The sequence below is a fragment of the Vespa mandarinia genome, chromosome 2 (genome assembly GCF_050613455.1).
Source record: "Vespa mandarinia isolate Hongniang chromosome 2, ASM5061345v1, whole genome shotgun sequence".
NCBI classification, from domain to species: Eukaryota; Metazoa; Arthropoda; class Insecta; order Hymenoptera; family Vespidae; genus Vespa; species Vespa mandarinia.
This window is the reverse complement of record NC_140811.1, coordinates 10,581,278-10,595,821: the sequence shown is the minus strand read 5'-3', so window position 1 is coordinate 10,595,821 and position 14,544 is coordinate 10,581,278. Positions and strand designations below refer to the sequence as shown.

Sequence of the window (14,544 nt, the reverse complement as noted above, 5' to 3'; positions counted from 1 at the left end):
TTTATATCTTACATCTTATATAAAAATTATTTTGTAATATAATAAATATATGCAGCACTAAATACATAATGTTTATGAAACTTAATATACATACATTGATATTCATATGAGTATTATGTTTAATATTATTAAAAGAAATAAAGCAAAGACGTGGAAAAAAATATATAAAATCAATCGTCTTATCTATTATAATTTTCGATCAAAGTGTACAACATACGAAGGTATGTGTTGCTTTTGACAACTATAAGTTTGCTTTGGCACTATAATAATAATCAAGGAACAACACATAAATGAAATATAAAAAAGAAGAAATATAAAATGTCAATGATGATGTGATTCTCATATGATAAACATCAGTCATTCGATCATAAATAGAAAACATTATCTTAATGTTAATCGTAAATAAAGATCTAATTGTCTTATTACCAAGTTTGATAAATATGTTCACGAAGGTTGCTTGTGAAAATCATTTGTGAAAATTATTTCATTCTTAGATAATAAAAAGGGACAATCAATTTTTTTAGCATGTATCTAAATTTATAAGAGACGAAAAAACACAGCCACTATTCCAACAGTTAGGGATAAGTTATGTAAAATTGCTTCGCTTCGAGAATAAGCATCAACGACGTATATTTTCCAACCCATATTTGCATGAGTAAAGGAATTATAATAAACAATATCCGGCCACGATGAGTTAGGTGTCACTTCTAAAATACCTCCTTCACCTATGAAGACACGAATATACAGTAAAATGATTAATATCAAAATCGTATAATTTCTTTGTAAAAAATATATCGATCAGAATTTACCAGGTTCGCAAATAGATATAAGACTTCTATTAAATTTTTTGAAAGATAGAAAGTCATCGTCTAGTCTTCTGTCTCTGCCATCATGCTTGCTCAGGCAAAGAGGGCCCACTGTAAATAAATATGCTTTCATATTGATCAATTTATAAAGTTAATTCTTTTAAATAATAATTCTATTATTTAAGGTACCTGCTGTTGGCCTTGGTCGGCCTCTTCTAGTAAACTCAACACCAGCTAACACTCTTACTTTGTTTTGTGCAATATCGCTGAGTCTATCGTAGCCTCCGTGAGGCTCATCCGTGATAATTAGAGGATGATACAAATTAGAACTATGAGGATTATTACCTCCATAGACAACGAAGTTGTATGTTAATCCTCGACGCAAGTACAATTCCGGTATTAATTGACCTTCAATGTACCACGCGTAACCCATTGACGTTTGTCCTATTATCATAAATTCCGATCATACTGGAGACATAATTAAATTACAGAGAGTGACTAAACGTGTTTACAAACCTGTTATTCCTTGATAGCCTTTTTTTCCTCCAGATAGTCCAATAGTTGCTTTAAAAGTTCTAATACTCCTATCGAATATTTCTGCCTTTTCCCAAGGTATCCTAAAAAGTTTGATGCAAATGAATTCGAATTGTATATTACTATCAATAGTGAACTATAATCCTCACAGGAGCTTTTCATTATCTTCCGTGAAATCCATACAGGTGTTTTCCGGTTCCTGACGATTCAATTCTAATCGTAAGTCACTTTTAGGATAGAGATCATGAAAATTAGGTTCCATATTTTCATCTAATCTTCCTAATGCCCAAATTATATAGACCATCCTGTCTGTAGGATATGTTTTGTCTCCTGGATCAGCTAAAAATTACAAATTGTTTGTAGATTGGGTTTATCAGAACTATGTTTTTGTACTTACACGAATTAAGCGTTCGCCTATAGGTAATGATATTGATGCCATTTTCCCTTACCGCGGTATACAATTGATTGCTGTCTAATCCACCTAAAAGCTCATCCTTGCAAACACCCTTGTACTGTCCAAGAACTTTTCCACACTTTTTTACAAATTGTTAGTCATTGGTAATTATTTTTATATTTTATCAATAGAAATTAAAAATATACGTACCGGTGCTTTTGTCGTTATGTTATAATCAGTGGCATAGCCCCGAGTACCATCCATATAAGCAACGGTAACATCTGCACCTTCCATTTGGCTGGAGCTATCAGAACCGGATAAGCCAAAAGCCATGTACTCATCTTCGGCTATAAGCATCAAAGTTAAGCCTTAAAGACTCAAAGAATCTTAATTATTTTATGAGATAATAAAATTACTGACCAACTTGACCAGCCAATTGTATCGTGATCTGTGGACCAAAGATTTCCCAACTAACTTGATAACGTTTATGGAGCTGAACACAATTTGGCAAAGATTGTGTATGCTTGACAATCTGTCAATCGAGAACATGTTAAATAAATGCGTTTAGAACAATAAAATGATCGATTTTTAATCATGAGAAAGCATTATTTTACTTTAACTAAAGATGGTGGTACATTAAGACCGTCTGGTATAATAATCGAGCCATAATTCGATTTAGTTTTTACGTCAAATACGCTCAACCAATCGACGTTAAAGACAGTCATTTCTCCTGGCAATTGGATTATTATATCCTCTTTTTTATAAGCACGCAGTGGATCCAGGCTGATGAAAGAGGCGAATAAATAATGAAGACATGCCTCAAAAAAAACTTATCATAAAAATTTATTCTACTTACTATCCATACTCATCAGGAACTTTGGTTCCTTTGCTCGAAGGTTGAGGACCTAAACCGACCCAGAAATACGTATCATTTCCCGTCCCATCATACGTAAATTGTGGTATACTGATTGTCTTCGAATCCAAGATCACTATCGATTCAGACGATACGTCATGGGATCTTTTGGATAGCTGAGAAATCTTCTGAGGAGCTGGTGGATCAAATTCTTCAGGAATATAGACATCACCAAACGTGTTCTACAAAATCGGAAATAATCGTTAAAACTGGTACACGAGAATGAAAAATTATGAGTAAATTTTGCAAAAAACAACCTGACTAGCCAAATCGTACACGGCGAACCATTTAATATCCGTTATCTTTTTGTTGTCCGGCAAGGTCAGCGTAAAATCTCGATTGAGATACCGACCAAGTACGTTGGTCCTGAAAATCAGTGAAAAAGTTGAAAAGCATGAAAGTTAAGCGAATTATTCAAGGTCGCTTACTTGCCCCACTCGTCAGGTACGATGAAACCTTGAGGACCTGGCCGATTAGATGCACCAGCCCAAAAGAACGTATCTGCTCCGTTACCATCGTAACTGAAGGAAGTTACAAGCAGCGTGTATTCATCGACTGCATGTAACTCACCAGATACCTGATGATGATACGCGTTTAACTTTCCAATATATTTTCCTCTGTATTCCTCGTCATTCTCCTCCGCTAAACCTGTCGATCGAATTACATATTTCGTAAAATTGTTTCATGCGTATTATGTGTTCGTCGATGAACATACTCGTCCTATCTATTCATTTGAATCTATTTTTGTCAAACTTTCAAAAAATATAAGGAAAGAATAAAAATGAAGTTTATAGAAAGGATATTTTTTTTTATTTTTTTGTTTAAAAAATTTTCTTAAACAGAACAATTTTAAAAAGAAAATGTATATTTAAAGCTCTTCTAGATAATAACGATCTATATCGTTTTTATATTCATTCCATTAAAGTGATTCATAACGGAAATCGAAAGATAATTTCAAAGTTACGAAACCAATTGACAATCAAATAATTTAGTGGAATTCAATCAATTGACTTTCGAAAATACAAACAAGAGCCAAAAGAAGGAAGAATAATAAAAAGGAAAATGAGCTCTATAAGTTCTCCATTGAAAGGTCCATTGATTCGGAGGATCGCGCCAGCTCAATAGAAGGAGACATCAATGACACGTACCGTTATAAGAGAGAAACAGACACGCCACAAGAGCGCTCGCTCTCCACGTTTTTATGGCGTTTGCCATTGCTTCATCTTATCGAGCTTTCACACGAAATCCAGGAAAATATTATCCGTTGATCAGATCAATGGAGTGTATATACGGTAAGAAACGTATGTACATAGAAGATAAATAGAACAAAATAATGTCTCTTTGATGTTAAGAAGTCACACACGCACTTTGGAGATAAGAAATGATACAAAATGAAAGAAATGACGCGATAGCAGATCGAGCGTTCGACCGGTTGGTGATTCGCTCCTTGAAACGAAGTATCTCAGTAGAAAGTAGACTCTAACTCTCCGAATGGTTAGTACGCGAGGCAACGCACCTCCAAGTGGCTTTGCCTAAGTGATTTCAACCTTCTTTTCAGAAGAGAAAGTATATGCGCTGCATTGACTGCCTGCACGTACCTTCATTGAGTCGAGTCGCGTGTTTTATTTCAATTCTTTACGAACTCGTCGAATCTATCAACGTTCTTCCGGTACCAAACGCTGACTAAGACTCAATAGCCGTCGATAATCATCTAATAAATCTAATGAAATTTTTACGTAAAATTACTTTTCAACATCTGAACTGGAACTCCATTTTTTATGCCTCATCCTTCTTCTTTCTTTTTTTTTTTAGAATTTCAGCGAAATCTTGCGTATTTTTTGTTTGTATGGAATGAAATTATTTACCGTTATTTAATTTAAAATAAGATTTTTCTCTCTCGTATTATTATGATGATTATAACTGAACGTGTTTGATCGATTTAAATAGCCATGCGTAGAACGTTTGTCGATACGATATGATTCTATTGTTTGTTGTAACAAATCTACGATGTCAATGATTTCCAATTTAAATGATTCGATATTGTCCTTTTACGATGGTCAGTCTCATTGTTTAGTCACAGATATCTTGGTACCTGGTTATACCATAGAAGAGGAATTCATAAGACTTATTAGATTTGCGAGTTTTAAGAAAATTAGAGATTTCATTTCTAAGATGTAAGTAGATATGTTAATTATCCTTCAAGGTTCAATGTAAATTAACAACATGTACATATTTTCTTAGTTCTAGCCATTCAATAAACTTACATTATCCCACATTCGACTTAAAAACACCCCTTCTAGAAGTTATTCGTCGTGGCGATGTTCATATTTTGGCATTACTTATCGAAAAGATCCCAGTCTGTTTGGACGATACGACAACACAACCTTATGGTAAAACTATTCTTATGAGTGCTGCATACACTACCAAAAATCCGGAAATATTACAATTGCTTTTAAAAAAAGGCGCTAACATCAAAAAGCTCGACAAGTGAGCTCTCAAGGCAAAAATATGCAATTTCTTAATCATTTATATTTTAGTAACGCGTAGATATATGTATTTGCAGTCGTGGTTGGACTTGTCTTCAATATGCCATAGTTGGAGAATGTCTAAGAAATGTGGAAATTCTTTTGGATTTTGGTTTGGATATCAATGTTCGAGATTACAATAATCGAATACCGCTAATGATAGCCGGTAGGTATTGCAGTTATAACAAATATAAAAGTATTTATCATCAAAAAATAAATATAATTTAACGATATAATTCGAGCATGTGTTTGTTAGTTCTTTTTTCGAATGTGGACGTTCTTTTGCTGCTTTTGAATCGTGGCGCCGATATTACAGCTAGAGATCAAACAGGCTTCACGGCCTTACACCTTGCAATCTTGCGAAAAAAAAGAGATGCTGCTATTCTTTTGATTAAAAGAGGAAGCGACATTAACCTTCCCACACCGCTGACCAAAATCTCGCTTCGAAAATTGTCCGAAATTACGTTGCCAAAACTGTTACCATCTATTCAATACGAAGAAGATGCTCTTGATTGCGAGGATCAAGATTGAATGTGAAAAATGATAAAATTAGTATTTTTATTTTGGTAAATATTATTTGCATTTCAATATCATACAAGTATAAGTAATTGTATTTCATAGATTATAATAAATGCAAAAATGAATACAAAGAAATTTCCATATTTTCAGCTTAAACTTTTTTTTAGACTCTGATTAGTTTAAATAGTATTGTTTGAAAAACGTGAACTTGTTCACATTTATCAAAAAAAAAAAAAGAAAAAAAAAACGTTAAAAGTTGTGTCGATAGATCCGTTAAAAAAAATGAAGACCAACAGGATCAAATATTTTCTTAGTCATCTCGTCAAATTTCTCGATCATCTCAGGAGATAATTTTCCTTTCCATTGATTGACCTCTCCGCTTCGAATGAATGTACCATCGGTGGTGGTTAACTTTATTTTTTTGTAATTTTCAATTGTTCCTTTATAGTTCACCGAAGGGTTCTCCTTCATATTCGCAAAGCTGAGATGCGTGGCTAAAGTTTCCACTTCGTCATCTGTAATCCTTTTGTTCAGAAAAGTGGCTACTTTCTTGATTATAGACGGAAGATCCTGCAAGCAAGATCTTTTTTTAATAGGAGCACTTTATAATGTTTGAGAAATTGGTAACAAGCAAAACGATCTGTTTCACCTTCTTTTTCTTTCATTTAACGTAACGTTTTAAGAGTCGACGTAAAACGATTGTAAAAAATTAAGAAAATAACTCGTTCGTAAATATTGCGTTACATACTTACAGACTTCATATCTTCGTACTTTAAGAATAAAATATTCATGTCATTTTTTTTGTTCCAATAACCAAGGACATGCTCCCAATACGGAGCGTAGGTAACTGGCAAAAAAGATTAACAGTATAATGTACGATGTTAAGGTATGTTATTTCAAATTATACGAAATAATTGTTGCTATTAAAATGAAAAACTTACGTTTTCCACCTAGAAAAAGCTGGCAAAATTCATCGAAATCACCTCGATAGCCTTCAACCAATTTGCCATGATGAAAATAGGAGATACATGTGTCCTTTGGATTCCTGATGACATTGATAATGCGCGCTTTCTTTTCACCCATTCTTAATTGTCGCGGAAGGAGATGAAATGGCAGATGGGTTTTGATATATCTTGGACTGAGTTGGTTTTTTATGAAGTTCACGCTATTTTGCATTACCTCGGAATTCAATGAATTTGGTATATCCAACAAGAACTTTTCGAAGTCGTAGATAATTGAGACCCTACCATAACCAATTTTTATTTATTTATTTTAACGATAAGCAGTTGAAAATTAATACATTTCAATCTTCAAACTTACTCTAAGAATGGAAATCTTTCAAACAATAATTGTTTTGCGCCTTGGAAATCTAAATCGTTAGCAATACACCAAACCATTTCCTGTGTCCATGTGGTACCTATTATTTGTTTGTTTGTTTGTTTTATAGGAGACTCATTCAATAAAAAAAGTAAAGAATTCAAAGACTACGAGGTTGCATTATTTAATTCTCACCGGTTTTTGGAAAGGTGCAGACCCAAACATCATCATCTTTGACCTCAAAATTTTCGATTTGTTCCGCAAAATGTTGATAACGTTCAGGTAAACAAACACCCTCCACAGTAATGTAACCACTACGAAACTCCGAGGTAAATTTTTCCTTCAATATTCGATCTAATGTTACATTAGTGTTATCTATTTGCGGAGCCATCCTTCCACTCTTATTTAACGATTTCTATTAAATATTCGATCGCTCGGATGCAAATATGGAATATTTAATATAATACTGTGTATACTGGATTTTATTTTAACCGAAATAATCAAGAAATTCTTATTTTTTATTTTATCTATAATGGTCGTTGATAAGGGATGATAATACGGATTTCTCCAGAACAAGATAATAAAATTGGTACATTAGAAGCAAATATACGACCTTACGATAAAATGTTAAAAAAAAATTATTGTTATATATATTAATGATTAAAGACTATCTTCGATGTCGAGAAGTGAAACTTTACTGGTTGGTTCGAAAGTTAAACAGCTCGTTTATATATGAGACAGAGAGATAATTCCAGTAAAATCAGGGTAAGAGCACCAAGTAATTGGCGGCAATTTTTTATTTAGATAGTCATACGCTTGTACAAGGTTGTTACGGATAATTTTTAGTAGTTTTTCTCGCTAAATAGTTACATTATTCATGTCACTTGACTGGCCTTCCCTTTTTCAAAAAATTTATAAAAAAATTCATTTAGAAAGCTACTACGATAGAAAGTTCAATAGAAGAATTTTTTCTATAAAGAGAAAAGCAGTTACTGAAATAGACTTTTAATCATGAAAGGATCATAATTAAAATAAAAATAATGTAAATAAGATAATGTGTTTTTTTTCTTTATTCTTTAGACATAGGTACATTCAAAATCGTACAAAAAGACAAGACATTAAAATGCAGTCTAGAACTGCAAATAAATTTCGTTAAAACTTACATCTAATAAATTTTTTCTGTACTTCATTTCAGGTACTAACTATTTCTATCGTCATAAGCGTTTCAAATTTTTATGGTCGACGATTCATTGTGACCAGAATCATGTTTTTTTTTAACGCGATCAAAAAATTTGATTGTTAAATGACTAAATTAAGCAGGTCCATCTATTCAATGAAATATACTAACTATACTTGGTGTATGTACGAAAATATCTTGGCAAGACAAGAACAATTTAATCTCGTATAAATACTTAACCAATACTTCTTTCTACAACTTTTTTAACATTTATATTGTATCCATACAATTAGAATGTCTTAAATTAATAAATCTTTCGTAAAATTTTACTATTTACGCGAAAGACGCAAAGTATGTATGCATAAGTGCGAGTGATTGAGGTGAAACATTCATAAAATATATATCTGTAAGTTATTAATATGATATTATGATATTAATTCATAAATCGCTCTAATATGATATTCATAAATCGTTCAATCTGATAAATAAATTATAAAGTAATATTGATGAAAAATTAAAAATAATATTGGGTATAAATGTATTGAATTAATTATTTAAAAAAATCGAAGATTATACGGTCAAAAGATATAATATAAGCAATATCATTAAATATATTTCGAAGAAAAATTTTAAATACTGTGCTCTTTTTCATTCGATATAAAACTATAAATATTATTTATCTAAGAATTATTTAATCAAAAAGAGTAACGTTGGTGAGATCTTAATGTTATAAATTGGATATTACACTGACACTTTGAGATAGATCCACTTGGCCCCTCAAAACTTTCTGCTGTAATTTTTTACAAAAAATTTTGGCCATGAGTTTATTGCGGCGTGTTTCTTCTTGCCTTTCTTGCTGTCGCCGCTTAACTCGTACCTCGTTCAGTCTACGGTAACGTTTACGTAATCGTTCTTTTATTTCTTCATCGGTAATCCTTTTTTGTACATTTACTGAATATAAAATAACCATCTATTAGCAAATCATAAAATATTGTCATTGAAAATAATATTAAAAAAATTACCTGTTGGTTTAAATGATTTAGACAATAAAATCGAATTCGATGTACTGGCCATAGCAAGCAATTGGATACGTTTTTCTTTTCTTAGCTGTCGAAGGTGCGCAATTTCGGATACGTACTGTCTACGCGTTTCAGCATTATTTATAAACTCTGGTTTGTTCTTTGATAAATAATCCTAAAAAAATAAAATGTAGTTTAAATATTGAATTAATTATAGATAAAAATTCAAAAATCGAAAAATACACCTGAAGAGTCGCCTTCTTATCATTTTGATCATTTTCTTTTTGCTTTTTACTGGTACAGGTACACTTATCCGATTTTACTGCATCATTGATCGTATTAGATAATGGCATCTTTTTTATCGTGCTAATATTTTTTTGACTATTCTCCTTGGTAAATGAAATTTCATATGCCACTGACTTTGGATATGTTTGACGGCAATTACATTTTCTGATGTTTTCATATACCTTGCCGCATGTACGACAGCATTTACAATTTTTATTGGAATCATTGGCATTAGATCTATTTATATCATTTGATTCTGTATTATACTTCGTTCTATGATTGTTGTTGTCACCTTCTTTAACTTTATTAGGACAAGAACAATTCTTACTGCAGTTGCATTTTATTCTAGTTTGTACTTTTGGTTGCAGAGAAGTTTCATTTTCTTCTGTATTAACTAGACAATAAGGTCGAGTATGTATTTGATGCCGCTCTGCTTTTGAGCAGTTCTCAGAATGATATCTTCTGTTATATTCAGCCTTTAAATTTGAGCAAGTTTCGTGCGATGCATTTGGCATATAAATCTCACTTTCTAATTTATTCTCGCAAGAATAATCATTCGAGCATCCACATAAATTTACAATTTTCTGTTGGTTATTACAATCAGCTATCTGTTGGTTATTACAGTCAACGAGTCTACTATCTTGAAGACAGCTTCGATCAGATCTTATTGTAAATATATTAGTTTGTATTTCATCAATTACTTCGTTTGTACATGTACATCCATTTATTGTTGCGGAAGTACCTTCACTGGTTTTTTCTTGTTTTTGACAAATGCAAGAATTTCTATATGCACTATAAGTCTTTTCATGACATAGCTCACAAAAAGGACCAGTACCAATAATTTCCATTGTAGGTATTTGTTTTGTGTGTATTCGACATGTTTCAGGTAATGTATTCTGATATACTGTTTTCTTATTTATGTTATTTATGCCACATTTACTATTGTTACAATAAGCCTTAAATGTAGACTGACAATTACACGTGTACTTTGATTTAGAAGCATTTATTTGATTTTTAGTTTCTTTTTGTTTTAATTGATTCTTGCTCTTATCCATATAACAGTGGATTTGTTGGGAAGAAGATACCCTATTACTATTTGTGTAAGATAATCTTGTCGATTCTGCATCTGTCTCACTATCTTCTTTTGCAAAATCAGAATTTGTAGAAATCTGACGGCATTTATTTTTTGTTGATGAATTTTGAGACTGGCCTTGTGAACATAAACACGCATTTGATATAGCTTGTGAAATATCTTTCTCATCTTGATTAACATACTTGCATTTATTTGGTGAGTGTATCAAATTTTTGTGGACGAAACATTTAGTAAAATGTGTGGTTCCATTTTGTATGCAAGAAGTAATCATGGATACTTCCTCGTGGAGAGTTTGCACACCTATATTAACTAACTTAATTGTATTTCGTGCTTTTGATGTAGTTATAATTTCTCCTCCTGTTTTGGAATGGGCATCAACTGCTTCGGTAGCTGTTTGTGATGAACTATTTCGTTTTTTTGTGCGTTGTATATTATTAGTATAATCAGTATCAGTAGAATGACAAGTTGCTAAATTACAATGAGAAGACCATTGCTCTTCAATAGAATTTTCTCTTGAATTTGATGCATTCCTTAAAATATATAAATTTATTTTAATATAATATTATATGTTTATATGTTAATTTATAGCTCTTTTACTTACCTATATACAGAATCAGTATCAACAGATTTTTCTTCCATATGCGTCATTATATGTACTGGTTTCGTTTTAGATGATGCAGATTTTGATTTTCTTGGTGAACTTTTTGATCTTTCCAGTCTTCGTGGTTGTTCCAATAATCTAAAACATTCCAATATTTTTCTTAGTATCTTTAATTTGTACTTTCTTTTACTGTCTCATGATTAATTATCTATACATATAGTATTTAATAAGTATAAAATATTAAAAAATATACTTTTTTAAATTACAAAGGTGATTAATTTCATTTGTTATCCAGACAATTTGATTTCTTTTTTCCATTTCAGCATAACTGACTAATCTTAAATCTCCTGTATTGGAATTTCGACATCGTTTTAATTCAAATTGTCGTTCGGATAATGTAGTTGGGAATCTCCAATTTGTGTTATTTTCAGTACTCTTACTAGATATAGTTGAAGTTTTTCTATTTATAACAGCATTTAATAACATTCTATTGTGATCAGATGGAGTACTATGTGTAGAAGTTGTTTCATTCCGTTGCAATATTTTACATTTCTCTTTCAAGCAAAATGTATTCTTTATCTTATTGCCTTTCTGGTTTTGTTGTGGAACAAAACATTCAGAACTTTCACTCCTATCTGCTTCTGTTGGAATATTACTACTTTGCTGACAGTTATCAGTTCTTAAACCAATTCTTGCTTTTCTTCCATCCATTTCTGTTCTGTCTGTATTTCCATCAAATTTATCACTGTTACTACTTGCTAAAGTTCCTCGCGTTATTATCTCTTGACCATTTTTCATAGACTTTGGTATAGAACAATTTTTTGTACTTGTTTTCCAATTATCAGATGAATCAGTAGTACTATGCTTTTTTGTTAAAGCGTGTAAAATTTCAGTTTGATAGACTTTTTGCCTAGCATCATCTGGATTCCATGGTACATTATCTTCTAAATTATGTTCAATTTTATCATCAGCATACCTGGCTGTTACAAGTCTTTTAATGACATGATGTATCAATCGCTTCTTAACCTGTTTGTCACATTTATTGGCATCAACTAAAGATTTTAGTATATTAACACTTCTTTCTAAATCTCGTACTAAACTGTCAGAATCACCCCACAATTTTTCACTTAAACTAGAACTAGTGTTAGGAAAAGTTGAATTAGATTCTCCTGTATCAACAGAAGAAACATGACTACCACTTCCATTTAGAACATTTTCATATATATGACCAGGAAAATATTCAAAACTATTAACTCTTCCAGTAATATTTTCTGTGTCATCAAGTTGAGGGGTTAAAGGAGTTGATTCATTTTGCGAAATATCCGAGCTACTGTAATATGCCTTATTTTTTATTTCTTTTCTAGCACAAGCAACAGTCTTATGATCATCTTTATGATCATTGCTATTTGTTCTGGAATTCTGGATTTTATATGTATTCTTTGGATTTTTTAAAATGGACTGTAATGATTTTTGCAAACTAGTTCCTCTTCTAGGTAAAGGTGGCTTTTCTTCTTCTTGAACACTTCTAGGTAAAGGTGGCTTTTCTTCTTCTTGAACAGATACTTGTATACCAATTGATTCTTGAGAAAATGTATTTAAACTTGTTTGTATGACTTTATCACAGGTAGTAGGTTTATTTACAACTGTAGATATAGAAGATGTTGAATTAAAAATTAAAGGTAAAGTTACCTTGTTTTTATCTTTTGCATACAGATTTAATTCACTTTGACTTCTTTTTAAAATATCTTCAGAAGTTGGTGGAGCTATTGTATTCATGGAGGTACTCTTCTTTAAAAGAGAGGTAGAAGTTGGATAAAAATGTTCATTATGTATATTGTCTTTATTTATAATATTTTTTCCTTCAGTTGAATACTTTACAGAAGGTATTTTAAAAGTAAATGAAGATTTTGATAGAGTTATATTTGGATATTTCTCTTTCGGACTTTTCGGACTTTGAGTTGTAAGGCTTTTTAATTTAGAATGTTTTGGAGAACATTTTTCTTTTGATTTTATATCATTACCTGTAATTATGCCTGGTAACATATTTTTCATTATAGGAGTGATTTCAATTTCACTTTCTGATTCTGAGATATTTTCTGTTATTAAAGTAGAACTTGCTTTTGGAGCTTTTAATGATTTTGAATTGTGCTGCATTGTTGTGCCTTTTCCAATTACTCCAGATTCAGTAGTACCTTCTGGGTCTAATCTCAAAGCTGCAGAACATCCTCTAGCTAATGCCATACGTTCTATGGTGCTTAATTTCTTGTTATTGTGTTTATTATGAGGTAAAGAATTGAAATATCCTACATCCGCACCACTATCCCATTCCAAAGGCTTATGAGATGCGACACTGGAAGTAGGTGAAGATATCTTCCTTTCGGTACTTTCTAGTACTTCTTGACTTTCGTTCTTTGTTTCAGAAATTCTTTCTGTTGTGGTGTGTTTTAAATCTGGTGATGGAAATTGTGAATTTGTCAATGGCTGGATATATAGGGTAGAACTTTCTGTACTTGAAGATTGACCAATTAATGGTGGTCTTATCCATCTACGTCGTTCTCTAGGAACATAAGCTTGTAAATTATATTCTTCTCCAATGCAATCTTGCCTACTATTATTTAATTTAGAATTTAATTCATAAACATTGTAATAATACTTAACAGATTCAGCAGGTATATTGGATGTGGGTAAGGAAAAGTATTGATCCAAATTAGAACTATGGGAATATTTTTCGTAATATTCCATTACTTGTGTAGAAAGACTCTTCTTGGCTGCATGTAGTGACAGATTTGGCTGCTTTGGTATATCTTTAAGAGAGTGATGGGGCAAGGCTGTAGAGAAATGCAATGCTCTATCACCTTTTTGCTGTTCTTTCAATTCTAGAGGATCCTCTGTTGCTTCTAAATCTCTCAAATGACCTTCACAACTAGATTCAGAATCATATTCCATATTCATACAAAATACAACCATTCACATTTTTAATAAAGTTCCTATGTAATGTCATACATAAATAGTAAATGATTCCTTCTTTGTACAAAATTCACATACATTTGAGCAATATGTTCTAAGCCATACGATTGCGATTAAATAAGCCTTTACAAAATGATTTTCTTTTTATCTACCAGTTAAGAGAAGTTATTTATATTTTCCTTAATATCTATTAAACATTATCACACAACGATTAAATTTTTAAAACTAGGAAAGCTTACAGAACAAATTTATTCTATCTTTTATACATCATAGAATTAACAGTCGCTGTTAGCGTCACTTTTAAAAATTATGTAGAGTACAAGAATAGTTCGGTTACTTTAAAACTGAAATTGTTGTTTACATTTGCTCTAAATCTTTGCTAAGAGCCACAAGA

General features: G+C 31.6%; 4 protein-coding genes across 8 annotated transcripts; 1 reads left to right on the top strand and 3 right to left on the bottom strand.

Moving 5' to 3' along the window:
- Positions 1 to 332: 332 nt before the first annotated feature.
- LOC118444497 (protein Skeletor, isoforms B/C-like) lies at positions 333 to 3,935 on the bottom strand. Its single transcript, XM_035872806.2, has 13 exons — positions 3,796 to 3,935; positions 3,076 to 3,295; positions 2,905 to 3,013; positions 2,591 to 2,829; positions 2,349 to 2,517; positions 2,155 to 2,266; positions 1,945 to 2,081; positions 1,738 to 1,873; positions 1,490 to 1,679; positions 1,323 to 1,423; positions 996 to 1,250; positions 810 to 917; positions 333 to 725 (listed from the first exon to the last, which is right to left on the bottom strand). Exons 1-13 carry the CDS (start codon positions 3,860 to 3,862, stop codon positions 538 to 540), a joined length of 2,031 nt encoding a protein of 676 aa, XP_035728699.2. The 5' UTR covers positions 3,863 to 3,935; the 3' UTR covers positions 333 to 537.
- Positions 3,936 to 4,010: 75 nt separating this feature from the next.
- LOC118444892 (uncharacterized) lies at positions 4,011 to 6,096 on the top strand. Of its 3 annotated transcripts, XM_085655259.1 has the most exons (5): positions 4,011 to 4,141; positions 4,206 to 4,821; positions 4,889 to 5,134; positions 5,211 to 5,338; positions 5,429 to 6,096. In XM_085655259.1, exons 2-5 carry the CDS (start codon positions 4,655 to 4,657, stop codon positions 5,701 to 5,703), a joined length of 816 nt encoding a protein of 271 aa, XP_085511385.1. In that variant the 5' UTR covers positions 4,011 to 4,141; positions 4,206 to 4,654; the 3' UTR covers positions 5,704 to 6,096. The 3 variants fall into 3 exon arrangements, with proteins under 3 accessions (XP_085511385.1, XP_085511387.1, XP_085511386.1); XM_085655261.1 differs by lacking the exon at positions 4,011 to 4,141 and having other exon boundaries at positions 4,287 to 4,821; positions 4,948 to 5,037; XM_085655260.1 differs by lacking the exon at positions 4,011 to 4,141 and having other exon boundaries at positions 4,287 to 4,821; positions 4,895 to 5,134.
- LOC146873209 (luciferin sulfotransferase) lies at positions 5,786 to 7,399 on the bottom strand. Its single transcript, XM_085655258.1, has 5 exons — positions 7,204 to 7,399; positions 7,012 to 7,108; positions 6,633 to 6,934; positions 6,444 to 6,538; positions 5,786 to 6,261 (listed from the first exon to the last, which is right to left on the bottom strand). Exons 1-5 carry the CDS (start codon positions 7,397 to 7,399, stop codon positions 5,965 to 5,967), a joined length of 987 nt encoding a protein of 328 aa, XP_085511384.1. The 3' UTR covers positions 5,786 to 5,964.
- A 656-nt stretch (positions 7,400 to 8,055) lies between these two features.
- Positions 8,056 to 14,535, bottom strand: LOC118444251 (uncharacterized). 3 transcript variants are annotated; one of them, XM_085655252.1, is made up of 7 exons: positions 14,390 to 14,531; positions 14,229 to 14,298; positions 11,437 to 14,106; positions 11,184 to 11,321; positions 9,450 to 11,112; positions 9,208 to 9,379; positions 8,056 to 9,136 (listed from the first exon to the last, which is right to left on the bottom strand). In XM_085655252.1, exons 3-7 carry the CDS (start codon positions 13,923 to 13,925, stop codon positions 8,913 to 8,915), a joined length of 4,686 nt encoding a protein of 1,561 aa, XP_085511378.1. In that variant the 5' UTR covers positions 13,926 to 14,106; positions 14,229 to 14,298; positions 14,390 to 14,531; the 3' UTR covers positions 8,056 to 8,912. The 3 variants fall into 3 exon arrangements, with proteins under 3 accessions (XP_085511378.1, XP_035728269.2, XP_085511376.1); XM_035872376.2 differs by lacking the exon at positions 14,229 to 14,298 and having other exon boundaries at positions 14,390 to 14,535; XM_085655250.1 differs by having other exon boundaries at positions 11,437 to 14,298; positions 14,390 to 14,532.
- Positions 14,536 to 14,544: the final 9 nt, after the last annotated feature.

What these genes read in the sequence shown, in the direction of transcription:
- LOC118444497 (XM_035872806.2), bottom strand. Translation starts at nt 3,862, where the DNA reads ATGGCAAACGCCATAAAAACGTGGAGAGCGAGCGCTCTTGTGGCGTGT. An exon ending in TCTGTTTCTCTCTTATAACG is followed by an intron (nt 3,296 to 3,795) that starts GTACGTGTCATT and finishes TTCGATCGACAG; the next exon opens with GTTTAGCGGAGGAGAATGAC. An exon ending in GAAGATAATGAAAAGCTCCT is followed by an intron (nt 1,424 to 1,489) that starts GTGAGGATTATA and finishes CAAACTTTTTAG; the next exon opens with GATACCTTGGGAAAAGGCAG.
- LOC146873209 (XM_085655258.1), bottom strand. Translation starts at nt 7,399, where the DNA reads ATGGCTCCGCAAATAGATAACACTAATGTAACATTAGATCGAATATTG. An exon ending in CTGCACCTTTCCAAAAACCG is followed by an intron (nt 7,109 to 7,203) that starts GTGAGAATTAAA and finishes AACAAATAATAG; the next exon opens with GTACCACATGGACACAGGAA. An exon ending in AGTACGAAGATATGAAGTCT is followed by an intron (nt 6,262 to 6,443) that starts GTAAGTATGTAA and finishes TCTTGCTTGCAG; the next exon opens with GATCTTCCGTCTATAATCAA.
- LOC118444892 (XM_085655259.1), top strand. Translation starts at nt 4,655, where the DNA reads ATGTCAATGATTTCCAATTTAAATGATTCGATATTGTCCTTTTACGAT. An exon ending in AGAGATTTCATTTCTAAGAT is followed by an intron (nt 4,822 to 4,888) that starts GTAAGTAGATAT and finishes ATATTTTCTTAG; the next exon opens with TTCTAGCCATTCAATAAACT. An exon ending in AATACCGCTAATGATAGCCG is followed by an intron (nt 5,339 to 5,428) that starts GTAGGTATTGCA and finishes TGTGTTTGTTAG; the next exon opens with TTCTTTTTTCGAATGTGGAC.
- LOC118444251 (XM_085655250.1), bottom strand. Translation starts at nt 14,150, where the DNA reads ATGGTTGTATTTTGTATGAATATGGAATATGATTCTGAATCTAGTTGT. An exon ending in CACCTTTGTAATTTAAAAAA is followed by an intron (nt 11,322 to 11,436) that starts GTATATTTTTTA and finishes GGAATGTTTTAG; the next exon opens with ATTATTGGAACAACCACGAA. An exon ending in GATACTGATTCTGTATATAG is followed by an intron (nt 11,113 to 11,183) that starts GTAAGTAAAAGA and finishes ATATATTTTAAG; the next exon opens with GAATGCATCAAATTCAAGAG.